Source organism: Zootoca vivipara, chromosome Z1, assembly GCF_965207765.1.
Source record: "Zootoca vivipara chromosome Z1, rZooViv2.hap1.1, whole genome shotgun sequence".
NCBI lineage: Eukaryota > Metazoa > Chordata > Lepidosauria > Squamata > Lacertidae > Zootoca > Zootoca vivipara.
The window spans coordinates 6,282,553-6,297,601 of record NC_142583.1 but is presented as its reverse complement, the minus strand read 5'-3'; the positions used below and the strand labels follow the sequence as shown (position 1 = coordinate 6,297,601).

At 47.7% G+C, this 15,049-nt stretch overlaps 1 protein-coding gene across 8 annotated transcripts in view; it reads left to right on the top strand.

Annotated features, from left to right (window-relative positions):
• CCDC33 (coiled-coil domain containing 33) overlaps nucleotides 1-15,049 on the top strand; it is a 190,115-nt gene that overhangs the window by 79,943 nt on the left and 95,123 nt on the right. For all 8 annotated transcript variants that reach the window (XR_015947055.1, XM_060279000.2, XM_060278999.2 and 5 more), the window contains exons 5-7: nucleotides 150-283; nucleotides 10,017-10,126; nucleotides 14,118-14,219. Coding sequence is in view for 7 of the 8 variants with exons in the window: in XM_060279000.2 (XP_060134983.1) it covers nucleotides 150-283; nucleotides 10,017-10,126; nucleotides 14,118-14,219 (346 nt within the window). In the remaining variant the exon portion in view is untranslated. The remainder of the gene's footprint in view (nucleotides 1-149; nucleotides 284-10,016; nucleotides 10,127-14,117; nucleotides 14,220-15,049) is intronic.

Genomic DNA, 15,049 nt, shown 5'->3' with positions numbered 1-15,049 from the left:
CTCAGTCTCACCTACCTCACAGGTAAATGAGATGGGGGTAGATCCATGCACACCACCTTGAGCTCCTTGGAGAAAAAAGGTGGTCAATGCAATAAGTCAACAAAGCCAGCTTTGAAGTCACACGACTCCTTCTCTTCTGTTTCTCCTAGAAAAACCACCTCGGATGAAGACAGCAAGCAGCCAGCCCAGGGCGTGACTCATGTGGCTGCCCAGCCAACCCACAGACCGATCTGGGAGGAGACAGTGGCTGTGGAAATTAATCAGGAGAAGGCAGAAGAAGAAGGTGTGCAGTGCAGGAGAGGGCCGCGAGGCGCTCTCCTCTTGGGGGTGGGAACGTAGTAGCTTAGGCCCAGGCGATATTGCTTTTAACACTCTCTTTTTACTGATGATACATCATTGATCTTCTATCAATGTGAACGTTGATGCATTTTCTACCACGCGGGGCTGTGCATGGCTAACAGAAAAGCTATTGCATGTGGGAATGTTAGGGATGTAGATTAGGATATATTATTAAATAGATCCTATCTAAGCTTGTGTTAGCAAGCTTCCAATTTCAGCAAAGTGACATTCCCCTTTTGTGCGCAGCAAAGCGTGTGTGTTCAGGTTTGCTAAAACCTGTACAATATTATACTTCCTGGCAAATCCCCTTTGTCCCTCTTAAAAGAAATACATGACACAATAGTATTAAAATAAGGTAGAGTTTACTCACATGACATCCTGAGTTAACAGCGTAATCTCAGAAAGGCAGGCTTATGTAGAAAAGTTACAGATATGTACATCTGGAGTCTACTTAGTAAAGTGAGGCTCCATCTGGTCTCTCTCTTGGCAGCAGGCCAAGAGGGAGAACCATCCTAACTGGAGATTCTCTGGAGATGTGTTCCCATCGAAGGAGAGAAGGCTAAGAGAGAGAATGGCTGCTGGCTGGGAGCTTTTGTCTGCCAGCTAATCCATCTCATCTGCATATCTGGAGGAAGAGGAACTTAGTCAGGTCTTCCCCCAGCTGAGTTCCTCTTAGTGGACACTCTAGGAACTGTTGTGACTTGTCTGTCCCAGTGTTCCATCCCACATTGCATGCCACAACACACCCTGCTGCTCCTAGCAACACACACCAGAGCAGAGGCAACAGACATCTGGCCCACAGGCTGTTCAGCCCCTCAGGCCTCCCCAGTTTGGTCCACGAAGCCATTTCAGCCAAGCCACGTATATGAACCCAGGCAAAGGCAGGGCTGAAAGGGTCTTTGCAGGCACTACACATTGGCTGGGTCTGCAAAGCCCCTTGCCCAGCACTTCCCAGGCACAAATTAGCTGTGGTGTCTGCATTGCAGTGGGCGGATTAGATGACCCTTCAGGTCCCCTCCAGCTCTACAATTCTATGATTCTAAGTTAGTTAGTTGGAAAGAAAGAAAAAGTTCCACTTTTTCGCCATCTCTTTTATTACAAATTTTGAAATAAAAACAGTGAACCATAATAAAAGGGTATCCATAAGTTTTGAGAAAAGACAGTACAATGACATAGTAAATATTACCCAGGCAGAGGTTCGGACAGAAAGGGATCTCTTCAGAAAAAATATGGAGTCTGTGTCCCATTTCTTCCTTTCTCACGAGCATAACAAATAAACAGGTGCAAAAAGCATCCCCCCCCTTACAAGGAAGCAGTTTCTATTCAAACTGTGTTGTTGAACGCAAACTCAATTCTCCGTAGACACTAGAGTAAGAATTGCACTGAACACAGAAGCCTCACCTTCAGTCTCTACAGGCCCCACTTCCTATTAACACCAGCTTCTGAGATTTCCCTGGCATCAAATGCTGTTGTTTAACACTGGAGAAAGATGGTGGCACGAGCATTGTGCTAGAGGCACTCTGGCTGTAAGCACGGGTGAAAAGGTGACACTTTAAAAGCCTACTGAGCTGGTTTGACAAAAATGAGCATGTGGGGATGGAGAGTCTGGGACTTTCCAGATATTGTCGGACTCCCGCTGGCCCCCAGCTAGCATGACTAGTGGTTATGGATAGTGGGTACTGGAATCCCATAGGGGCTAGAACCTTGCTTTTTCAAAACGGAAAGCGGAGATCTTTTGTGTATTGAATCCTTCAGTGAAAGAATTGCACACACACACACACACACACAGAGAGAGAGAGAGAGAGAGAGAGAGAGAGAGAGAGAGAGAGAGAGAGAGAGAGAGAGAGTCATCTGCTCTCTGGGTTCCTCCCAGATCAATTATCTATCTGATGGGGAAATGATTGTTGATAATTTTTACATTTTTCCAAGGCAGTGGCCATGTGCCCTGGTGACTTTCTCTTGATCGTTCCAAGCTGAGCAATGTTATGTGGGTAATTGTAGCAATGCTAATGGCATTAGCGCCCGCAATCAGATTAATGCCAGACTCTGGCGAAACAAAGCCGGTGGCAGCCAGACAACCCACTCCTCGTAATTCCATTACAGCTGTTGCTTAAGTGAAATAAAGCAGCGTTTAATGTACTCCTCTACCTATCCTAGCTTGGAATGATTGAGAGAGAGACAGAGTCTGTATTCTTTCAGGGTCAGACCCTCAAATGGTGCAAATCAAATTCAGATGAGCCGTTCATTTAAACAAGCCGGATTTTATACACACACACACACACACAATTTGGGGGTGGGGGGAGAGAAGCTGGCTGTGTGCATACTTTTTGTCTTGCATCCTCAGTCTTCATCTGCCCACTGACATGAGTAAGTCAGTTCAGTCCATTGATTGAGGACTGATTCAGATGATGCTTTCAAAGGGCGGAACAATGTCGGTTGGAACTGGCACCTGATGACTCCATCATGTAGCCAGGTAATCAGTCAGTCTATGACCAAACTGAAGGAGTGCATTAATTGAAGTACTGTAGATGGTGCTGTCTGTCTTGTTGGGTGCCTGAACTCTGAGTACTACTAGCTGTGGACTGTTGCTGGACTTTGCCGGTGGATCATGTTTTGGACCGAGACTGATTATTTGCGAGTAACCTGGGCTTATATGGACAGCACTACTATTGCAACCCTGCTCTTGTTGGCGAGTGTTTGAGCAAGAGGCTTATACTTAGAACCACAGAATCATAGAATTGTAGAGTTGGGAGGGACCCTGGGGCCATGTAGTCCAACCGCCTGCAATGCAGGAATCACAGCTAAAGAATCCCTGGCAGATGGCTATCCAGCCTCTACTTAGAAACCTCCAAGGAAGGAGAGCCCACCTGCTTCTGAGGGAGCCTGTTGCACTCTCAAGCAGCTTTTACCCTCAGAAGTTTCTTCCAAGCAAGAGAGAGTACAGTATTTGTAACAAAGGGGGTGACTTACTTGAGGTGTACAGTGGTGCCTCGCTAGACGAATTTAATTCGTTCCACGGGTCTTTTCTTATAACGAAAAATTCATCTAGCAAATCCCATAGGAATGCATTGAAATTTTTTTTGAAATTTTTTTTGCCCATAGGAACGCATTAATTGAATTTCAATGCATTCCTATGGGAAATGGCGATTCGTTAGACAAATTTTTCATAAAACGAATTCGTCTAGCGAAGCAACCTCCGCTCGAAAAATCCTTTTGTTAAGCGGAAATTTCGTTAAGCAGGGCATTCGTTAAGCGAGGCACCACTGTATGTGGAAATCCTAGCAGTGGCACACCCTCTTCTCTGAAAATAGCAAGCCCCTGATGAAGGTGTGAAGAGTTGGGGGGGGGCGAGAGGGAGAGGGGGAGAGAGGGGGGATTTCAGTTTAGCCCTAAACCAGGCATGGCCAAACTTGGCCCTCCAGATGTTTTGGGACTCCAATTCCCAGCATCCCTGACCACTGGTCCTGTTAGCTAGGGATGATGGGAGTTGTAGTCCCAAAACATCCGGAGGGCCAAGTTTGGCCATGCCTGCCCGAAACCAAGCCATCTCAAAACAAACAAACTCCCCAAAGGCTTGTTTCCTTTTTTGGGCAACCTGAAAGCATTTTGCTGCAAATGGTGACCCCCACCCCCCCCACCCCAGGAGCCACCAATGTTTTGGGGCCAGTTGGCACATTTATAATCCCTGGGCACCAGTCAAAAACATGTCTGCCACAGGGGCACAGCATTACGCCAAATGCCTGCAGCATTTAAAAGCGCAGAAGAGGGGGACAGGACTGTGAAACAGTGTGCGCATGCCTCCCCGTCAGTGGGGGGAAGACGCCTACGTGCTGTGCTCCTGCTCTGCTCACTCATATAAAGAAGCATTTTGCACCTCTTCTCTGTCCAGAATGGATGGGGTGATGGGTGTCCAATCTTGGCATCCAGTGGTGTTGAAGTGGGGCCGGGGTGTTCAATACAGGAGAGGCTAATCCTCTTCCAACAAGACCTGAGCTTGAAGAGCAAACATCTCTTGTGCATGGTGGATTTTGGCAGGGATATTTATGTAGGCTATTTGCAGCAGGTGCCCTGGGAGGGCCTGGGGGTGCCCATGGGGGTGCCATGGTAGTGACCCCTGGCACATAGCATCCAAGGCTGCTCAAGTGACTTTTGCCACCTGATGCAGAAAATTCCACAAGCACCTCCCACCCCCCTCTCTACTGTAGCAGGAAAAGTAGAAGCAATTATGATGAATTTAAAAGCCACTGGGTGTCCTTTTATGATGCCTGAAATCGGTAGGCTGAGGTGGCTGCCTCATCATCCACTCTACTGGGCCTTTACAGCAATCCAGGCTGCGTGGGATTCATTGTATTCTTTTGCAAAGGCGACCTTGGCGAGCAGAAGTGGTATTCTTCTGCCGTACAGAGAGGCCCTGTCCCTGGGCCAAGGGAAAGAGCGGGCGGGGAGCCTAGCAGTCACAATAACACACACACACACACCCCGTGCCCTTCGACACAAGTGTAATAACCATAGTGGGCAGCCAACATGCCTGCAATTTTCTGGAGTGTGACTGAAGTCGGGGAGCAGCTTGAGTCCGTCTTGCATCAAGATGAGAAGAACAGAGGGAGGGAGGGAATGTGAAAGAGGGGGGGAAGAGTGCGGTGGGTAGTTTTGTTGGCAGATCATCATCAGCAGATAATCAGCGGCTGATCAGAGGTCTATTCAGGTGCTGTTGCTTTGGTGATTCCCCCCACCCACCCACCCCGCACCCTCCCCTCGCTGATGGGGTCACACCAAAAGCAAGCTGCTGTTATTGAAGAAGGATGTGCAGCTGGATTCTTCCTTTGTCGAGCCTCCCATGAGCCGAGTGGCTTGAGGTACAAGAGATAATGAAGAGGGATGGGGATGAGACATGTTTGAGGGAGGCACAAGAGCAACAGCTTTATCCTGACTTCAGACCAACAGCAGAGCAAGTGACTTCTAAAACTGTCATTTAAAACAGACAGGAAGTGACTGCCCCAACGCAGCAAGCTCCTCTTCCTCCCTGAAATAAATAAATAAACCAGGATCTCCCCAGATTTCACTTCCTTTCGTGCCCCTCCCCCCAAAAAAAACAAACCACACAAAAATTGGGATAACCTTGGTTTTGGTTTACTGTGTACACTTTTGGTTGCCTCACCTAAAAAGGATACTGCAGAATTGGGAGAAGTCTCAGAATAGGGCAACCAAGGGGGTGGAGTGAGACTCCCCTATGAAAAAAAAAGGTTGCAGAGTTTGGGACTTTTTAGTTCAGAGAAAAGGCGAACAAGAGGCAACATGATAGAGGTTTATAAAATTATTTTTTAAAAATCCAGAGCATGGAAGAAAGTGGATAGAGAAACGTTGTCCCTCTCTCATAACTCTAGAACTCATGGGCAGCCAAGGAGGCTGAATGTTGGAAAATTCAGGACAGATAAAAGAAAGAACTTTTCTTAACTGGCTCCCAGAGGAGGCAGGGTTGGCCACCTATGGATGGCTTTAAAAGAGGATTAGACACATTCCTGGGGAGAGGTCTGTTGATGGCTCCTAGCCAGGCTGGCTCTGCTCTACCTCCACAGTGGGAGGCAGCAATACTTCTGAATGCCAGTTGCTGGAAACAGCAGGAAGGGGAAAGGAATCTTGTGATTGGGTCCTGCTTGCTGGCTTCTCCATAAGCAACTGCTCAGCCACTGTGAGAACAGGATGCTGGACTAGATGGTCCACTGGCCAGATCCAGCAGGCTCTTCTTAGGTTCTTATGCTCTTATTTTATGGGGGTTTGTTTGGGTCATCTGAGGACCACTGCCCATTTCCTACACAATGAAGTTACTTAACAAATAAGTCGAACAGTCACTTCAAGAAAAATACAGCCTGCTTATTCTTCTGTTGTTCTGTTTTTGGTGGTCAGCACTGATTATTTCTATTCTATGTGCCTTTATTTAGAAGGTTCCTTCTCCGTTTGTGGATATTTCATGTTCTGCTTTAGCAGGGCAAGATTACCACACTATCCTTCCCCCAACAACAACAACAAAAGTGTATTCAGATAAATAAGTGTTACTTGTGGGGTAGATGGAGGAGAAAACAGATTAGGTTTCATGGTGGGGTCAGTCGATCTAATTGCAACACGGCCACACTTTGCTGTACTGATGAGCTATGTGTATCTTAAGCAGCAAGGCACCAACATTAACAGCACCTCCAAATAGCAATTCAGCACCAAGGACAGCAGCAGTGATAGCTGGGTGCCCCTGAAGATTCTAGGGCATTTTCACAAGCAATGCAAAGAATAACATACAGTACCAGTGGAAGAGGGCTATTTTTAATCACATGGGCCTTTTGCTTGATGCTTGTTGATTTCAGTTTGGAAATGTGGGGAATTCATGCCAACATTTTGTGGGAGGCGAGGGTCGCAAATCAGAGCAGGGTTGTGTAAACAAATGACTTGCCTCAATTGACACACTCTTTTTTGCCGTATTTTGCAGCAAGCCTTGTTGAGTGCTCATGAAAAGAGAATGGCTTAAGTGAGCTGCCTCCCATTGCCCACCCTCACACCTTAGTCCTTCATCACTCTGAACACATAGACTTCCCACCTCCCCCTTTCCCCAGTTTCACCTGCTGGCAAAACAGGAATAGGAGTGGGGGGGGGCATCAGCCAGTTCTCTCCTCCCCACCCCACCCCATTTCTCCCTTGCATTGCTTGGATGTCATAGCAGCATCCTGGGTGCAATAAGCCTCAGGGATCACCAAATTCAACATTCATTCATCCATCCATCCATCCATTTTAGATTAGGGGAGACCCCCTAAATCCTAGAAATTAATAAAAGGTAGGATTTTGATTATTTGGAGTACTGAAAGGAAGATTGTGTCATAGTCCTGTGCTGCCAGACACGACAGAGCTCAGTGAAGGGAGAAGCCAGCCAACCAGACAAATCTTGGAGGGGGGGGTACTTGCTTGGAGGCAGAGTCTGTATACAAGGTCCAGTCTAGTCCTAATGTCAGGACTATCTCAGTTCACACAGTCAGACGATCCGGGGCTCAAGAAAGCTGAGGATCCAAGGTCGCAAGAAGCAGCAAGGTCTGGTCGGGAACAAAGAATATTGTTTCCAGCAACTGACTGAGGCTGGAAACCCTGCTTAAGAAAGCTGGATCCAGCTGGTTCTTATCAGGAGCAAGGAGGCTGATTAGCAGCAGGTAGAGTCACTTTACCTTCTGCTCCTTCAGGCTGCTGCTCAGCAGGTGAAGCTGGCTCCTGGCCCATGACAGATTGGAGGCCAGTGGAAAAATACAGTCTCAGCTTCCTTTCCAAGCCAGGGCCTCACCTGGGATAAAGGCATTAACCTGACAAAAGGTGTTGATGGCCTGGTAAGAGGAATATTGGGTCTGGACAGAAAGAGGTTCCCATGGTGATGGGGTGTGGGTTAGAAGTGACAGGAAGAGAGAGTCTTTAGAGCAAGGTGTGCTGGGAGGAAGAAAGGGGAGAAGAAGGACTGGGATTCATTTTGGGCAGGCTGGCTGAAGGGAGGCTAGGAGAGAGGCCTTGGACTACAGGGCTGCACAGCTGTGTGGAACAAGCCCCTCTTGAAATGATCCTGCTGTAAGTTCCGGACTCCCTCCATGCAGACAGAAGGTATAAATAGATGACTAAACCATATTCCTTAAAACTATGGCAGTCTTCACCATGTCTCAATTCTCCAGAGCAACACAGACCCCAGATGAGTGCCTGGTATCCCTGTTAGGATTCATTCCCCGTCTGCAGTCATAGGGTTATTGTGTATCATATGACTGTATGTGTTTTCATTCCCACAGAGTGGAAGTGACGTAGACAGGATGTTTACGTGGGACTGTTGTTCCTTTGTTCTTACGCTTTACTGGCTGTGATGCCAGAGAGAGGGAGCCATGATGTAGAGTTCCCAGTTTGTTTATATGTAAATAAAGCAGTTAAGCCTTATTTACTGACTTGTGTGTTGCACATCACGTTTGTGAGAGCAATCGCATATTTGGCCTGTGGGACCAGTCTGACAACTGGCCCCCGGGATGGCTGAATTATTGACAATCCCAGCCCCCCACTCTAGGGTCTTGCTACTGCTCGACAGTGAGTGGGGATGGTGCCCAACTTTTGTAACAATATTTATATCCTATCTTTTCTCCAAGGAACTCAAGGTGGCATACACATATCCTCCTTCTCCACTGTATCCTCACAACAACCCTGTGAGGTAGTTTAGGCTACAAGACTGTGACTGCCCCCCCCAAAAAAAAAATCAGGAAAACTTTCCAGGCTTTTTTTTCATAGCACATGTTGGATCTCTGGATGCTGAAGATGCAGATCTATCCCCATTCTTTGCAAGGAGGTTTGTGGAATAGCCTTGTCCAACTTCGCAGGGTAAGGTTTTGTGAACTGTAAAACAATGGAAATCAATAATAAAACCTTCTCTGTTCTTCACACTAGGTGATGGTGATGGTGATTAGGAGATTCCTATACCAAATCTGATTGGGAGCAATGCTCAATTGAGCTACCGCCCTTAATTGCTAACATTGATTTCTGCCTCATCTGCTTGAGAAACTCATCAGCCTTGATAAAAGCTATGAATGTACATTAGATTAGTTAATCAAGTTGAAGATCCCATGTGGGCGCTTTCAATTTGGATGCTGGTGGTATAGGAACATAGGAAGTTGGTGGGTGCCATGTCAGGCCAGGGGTCTGTCTGAGTGAGCATTTCCCTCGCTGACAGATAGCAGTGCTTCAGGTTTCAGAGAGAGGCTCTTCACAGCCTACCTTGGCGATTCCAGAGACGGAACCAGGGGCCCTTTCCGTGCAAAGGAAGGGCTCCACCGCTGAGCTGCATCCCACAAATAATTTTAATAAAGTCTTGGGGCAAGGGTTTTTTTTAAAAAAAAATGTATTTATTAAAGATTTTCAAACATGCAAAATACAAAAATACAAAACACACAAAACACAAAAAATACAAAATACAAAAAATACAAAAAAAACCCTTACTTATAACCCTTATTTCTAATCTATTGACTTCCTCTTCCACATCCTGCTGCGGTTCTTTACATTTCATATTTAGTAAATTCTAAATCTTATATAAACTCTAAATATTACTTCAATATTGCCTTATTACTATGTCTATTATATCTTATCCTTATAAACTCAATCTATATCTTACTTCTTAATTAATATGTCCTTATCTTCTATCGATACTTATTTTCAAACCCTTGTATTATCTACAACCTCTTTGTATCTCCCTAAGGGGTTCATTAGTTTTAAATGCATGGTGAGAGTGTGGCATAAATTGCCCTTCTCCTACCTTTCCTACAGTCAACCTATAAAGAGTCAGCGCAGTGTAATGGTTAGCGTCTGCTTAGGACCTGGGAATCCAGGGTTCAAATCCCCACTCAGTCATGAAGCTCATGGGTGACCTTGGGAGCCAGTCACTGCCTCTCCCAGCCTATCCTACCTCACAGGGCTGTTGTTGGGATTAAATGAGGAAGGAGAGAATCATGTGCAGCACCTTGAGCTCCTTGGAGAAAAGATGAGAGGTGCAAAAGCAATGCAATGCAATGTTCTGCTTCACTCTTCTGATAAAAATAATTGAAAAATCTCCTCTTGCTTGGTGCACTTTGGCCCTGAGGGATTTTAATTACATGTGCTAATGATTCTGCCTCCTTTTCTTTCTTTTCCAGACATTTCCCTGATCGTGGCCGACAAAGACACCAAAGAGATCTTGGCCAAATACAGCATCCCTGTGAAGCACCTGCAGCCCTTTCACCCCTACCACTGTGCCCTAGTGCTGGTAAGCCACATCCCACAATCTGCTCCCATTATCTGCCTGGCTGTCCAACCTTGGGCATATGTACCATTGGCTTCTCAGCCCATGCCTAACTTAAGGTTCCGAAAGGGCAAGTTATGCCATCACCATGGGCCTGGACCATTGTGGAAGACATAGGTGGTTGTTCACATGTTTGGTTGCTGGTTTCCATTCTCTCTGGCCATTAACCAAGCCGACTGGAGGCGATGGGAGTTGGAGTTAAGGCATGTCTGGAAGGCTGCAGGTCCCCCACCTCTGTTCGGAGAGCTGCCTTCTCCTCTGGGAAGCTGCTCACATCCTTTGATGGTTGGGGAAGGCACTGCTTTGGGCTTGCCTGCTGTGCCATCTGAGATGTGGCAGACTGGGGTGCAGAGCATCAGGTCCTGGGGGGCCAAATGTGACCCTTCAGGCCCCTCTGTCTAACCCTTGGGGCTCTCCCCAGGCCAAAGGTCAATTACTGTGCTTTGCACACACATCCCTCCTTGAGCATTTTTTAGAATATGTCTGCTAATGCCTCTTCATTTTTGGATGGAAGTTAGAGAGGGGAGTGGGAGTGTGTGCACACAGTTGCCTGCCAGGCCAAGTTAAATGTGGCATGAGTTGCAGTGCCCACTTCTGCCTGTGGCCTCATCCATGACTGGCCTGTGGGCCCTCAGACAGTTGCCCAGGCAGGAATGTGGCTCTTGGGCTGGAGAAGGTCCCCACCCCAGGCTTGGATGATCTGTGCAAGCTACCTAAAGGCCTCACCTGTATGTGCCCTGATAGGTTGCAATCCATCTTCAAGTGCTTTACTGTAGAGAGGGGGAAACTGGGACATGGGTGGCGCTGTGGGTTAAACCACAGAGCCTAGGACTTGCTGATCAGAAGGCTGGCAGTTCGAATCCCCACGACAGGGTGAGCTCCCGTTGCTTGGTCCCAGCTCCTACCAACATAGCAGTTCAAAAGCACAGCAAAGTGCAAGTGTTTCCATGCGCTGCTCTGGTTCACCTGGCCACATGACGGGCTGAGCTCCCGTTGCTCTGGTTTCGCCAGAAGTGGCTCAGTCATGCTGGCCACATGACCTGGAAAAACCGTCTGCAACTGGACTTAACTGTCAGGGGTCCTTTACCTTTAGGCGTGTCTGTCTGGCCCTCAGGGCTCCCTCCAAGTTGCCGGCCTCTCACTTGCTCTGCTTTGCACCCTCCTTGAATATTTTTGCCTGGCCTTGAGCTCTGATAATGCCTCTTGCTTGCCCAGATGGAGAACAGGGAGGGGTGTGTGAGAATATTATGTTGCTCCACCCACTTTTGCTTGTAGATCCACACACCACTGTGGATAAGGGACATGTGGATGAGCCCTGATTCTACTGCATGGAGAAGAGAAGATGTTGCAGCAGGGAGTTCTCACTTAGCCTCTTCCTTGATTTGCTGTGTTCCCGTTTGTTGGGTATTTTTCTGACACAGGCAGTCTTCTCTCTCCTGAGGAGGCATCTTTACTTTCCCTGCACGTTGGGATCCAGCCTCCTAATTCCAGGCTTACACTCTACATTCTACAGCAGCCTCACTCACAAAAAAACGTTTTGTTGAAGTTCACTGGGGTCAGGCCCAGGAAATCTTTATGCAAAGGCAATAATCCGTGATGGGAAAATGTTTCAGGTTTTCAAAGCCTGAGAAGCCAGAAGCATGTGCTCGAGTAAATGTGCTAAGCCAGAGCCCCGGGGTCCCTTTAAAAGAGGGGAAGGGACATCATCTGCTTTGCCTGGGTTTGAGCTCTGACATCTCCAGGTAGGATGGAGTGAGACCTCTTGTCTGAAACCCTGGAGAGCCATTTCCATAGATCAAGCTGGTCTGAGACAGGCTGTATTCACATGGCAGTTTATTCTGTTTTCATGACTTCCCCCTAACTAAGCATAAGAACATCGGATCAGCCTGCTGGATCAGGTCAGTGGCCCATCTAGTCCAGCATCCTATTCTCACAGCAGCCAACCAGAGGCCTGTAGGAAACCAGAAAGCAGGACCCAATCACAAGAGCAGCCCTCTGCCCTCCTGGGGCTTACAGCAACTGGCACTCAGAAGTGTTGCTGCCTCCTTCTGTGGAGGGCAGAGCAGAGCCATGTTAGCCAGCAGCCAACAATAGCTTTATCCTCCATGAATTTGTCTAATTCTCTTTTAAAGCCATCTAGGTTGGTGGCCATTGCTGCCTCCTGTGGGAGGCAGTTCCGTTTATACTCTGGGAAGAAGCCCTTTCTTTGAACTGTCCTTGTCAGGGTTGTTCAGACTACTCCTGAGTAACGACCTTCCACATACTTGTCTTTCAAAAGTCTTTATTGGTGCACATTATTTACAGTGTAGTGAGCTGTCGGTTTCATGTCTTCTCATTCCGTATCAGAATCCGGCACTGCCCCTTTTCGCGACTTTGACCAACATAAAAGCCTTGAGACAGTGAATCTCCTCCCCTTCCTCCTCCTCCTCAATACCGGTGTCGGGGGGGGGGAAGGGTCTATGGTCTGCCTTCTCCCTGTCCACCCTTCCCGCCTCTCTCTCTTCCTGCCTGTGGAGCAGGGGCTCTCCAATGCTGCCAGAGCCCTGGCACTCCTTCTCCGTCTCCTGACTCACCCCTTCAGACCCCACGCTTTCATGACTGCTTGGAGATGAGCTGCTCCTGATGAGAGGGGGGTGGTTCTCTATAATCCCTCCCCCTTACAGTCCTGAACCTCCCAACTCTGTAATATCCTTTTTTAGGTGAGACAACTAGAACTGAACACAGTGAAGCCCCTTCTGGAACCATAGTGGAATATAGTGCAAATTTAGGACTCTCTTCCGCTTTGTGTGCTTCCAGAAGAAAATCCATATGGGCTCCAAAGTCCTTCCCTCTGAGCACCCCTGAACCTGGGACCTTTGGAACACCAAGCAGTTGCTCCAGCTCAGCGGAGGCTGCTCCATTGGGGCGGATGGGGCCCCACCTGCCCGCCTGCCCTCAGCCAGCAGCCCCCACCTGCCTGGTGCTTGCTTACATCTGGTCCAGGGGATAACAGTGGCTATCAGCTTCTTCCTCTCCCCCTGACTCAATTGCTGTCCTTGTAGGGAGGGAGAGGGGGACAAACCTAAAACTCATCAGCTCTGGGTAAGATGGGCTTGTCTTCCTCTGCCTCAGAAGGAGCTGCTGCACGGGGGGGGGGGGGATTCTGCATTTTTGTCAAGGTTTCACGCAGCGCAGAATGCAACGCCTGTTAATTTCCTCCCTCTCTGCATTAAAAACCTGACCTTTATTCCATACACCATTTCCCCTCATTTGAACAGTGATTTTTAAGGAGAGTGCTTGTATTGATGAGGTAATAATGATTAGCTGTCTTGTGGTGTGATTGCTCCAAAGTCCATTTGCAGACTCCAGTGGCCCCAAGATTAGCTTTCCATGTGGTTCTTTGTGTTTCTCCAGCTGATTTATTCATGATCCCAAATGGTCATCCCAAAGCTGCTGGCAGCCTAAGCATGGCTGCTTTACTCGCATTTAAGAATCTGTAGGGGGTCACCATTTTGTGGCAAGTCCGCTTATGTGTTTGGCTCAGTGGGAAGAAAGGGCAGCCCCTCACAGCTAGGTGTTGGTGCTAGGAATTGTAGTGGCACTGGGAATCATAGCTCTGTGAGAGGCAGACTACATTTCCCAGGACCCTTTGGGGGAAACAGTGTGTTTTAAATGGATAACGTCTCTTTTCTCTGCCTATCCAAACATTATTTACTTTTCCCATAGAGGTTGGTGGCAGGTCTTCATGGGCTGCGAAATGTTTAAATGCCAAAGGGGAAAGATTGATGGCATTGATCTTTCTAGACAGGGCACTCCAGAGAACAATGGGCTTTAATTATCAGTGCCTGCAATTATGGCTGCTCAGGGCCACCGCAGAGTAATCTGGACTGTTGAGAAACTCTTGGTTTGTTGCCGCATTTGCTCGCTTTCTCTCCATTCCCGTATCACCTTAAGCATTTCGTTCTTTCCCAAACAGCCTAGGAAGAAGGACCCAGCGGGGACCAAGCTGCATGTCACCATAACCCGTAAAGGCAGTCTCATCCCCCGCTACCCTGGAATGAATTACACAGGCTTGGAGGTAAGGCTCAGGCCAACAAATACAAAATGATGGGCAAGGTGGCATTGGCAAGCTTTGGAACCTTTGAGGAGGTGAGTGGCACCAGGCCAGTGCCAAGAACTTTGGGGTTGTTGTAGAGAACACCCTGCAAGTGCCTGCGGCTGCAATTCTGTTTCTGCTGACCAAATGGATTGGCAACAATTTCAGAACATGCAAAGGTAGGGAATTTTAACATAGCATGTGGTGACTTTAAATGAATGGAAACTAATTAATTAAGAAGGGTGTTGACTTGCTGGGATATGTGCAGAGGACAGTTTCCCTTCCTACCTGAGCATAACATGGAGGGGCTCACAATGCAAATCCCCCCCCCGATTCTGCTCCTCCGTTAGTTGCAGTTGGCCATGTTGGCTGGGGCTGATGGGAGCTGAAGCCCAACAACATTTGGAGGATGCCACCTGATCAGGAGAGCTTAAGGGGGAGGGAGACAATATTACAGATGACAGGGGATAATACTGGTACTTGTGATAATAGGTTGAATGATGCATAGGAAACTGAGGTGGTGCCCTAGAAACCTAATAAAGGGCAGGAAACTGCAAGAAGGAAGGGAATGACTCATGGTTTCAGTTGTCTCTATACTAATACTCAAGAGTATGGGAAACAAGCAAGATGAATTTGAGCTCTTGATGCAAAGTGGCAAATATGACCCTAATAGACATTACTGAAACTTGGTGGGGTGAGACTAATGATTGGAATGTAGAAATTGAGGGGTATAACCTGTTCAAAAGGAATAGAGCAAGCAGGCAGGGAGGTGGTTGGACATGCACTCTAGACTTGAAAAAGGCTGGTTTCAA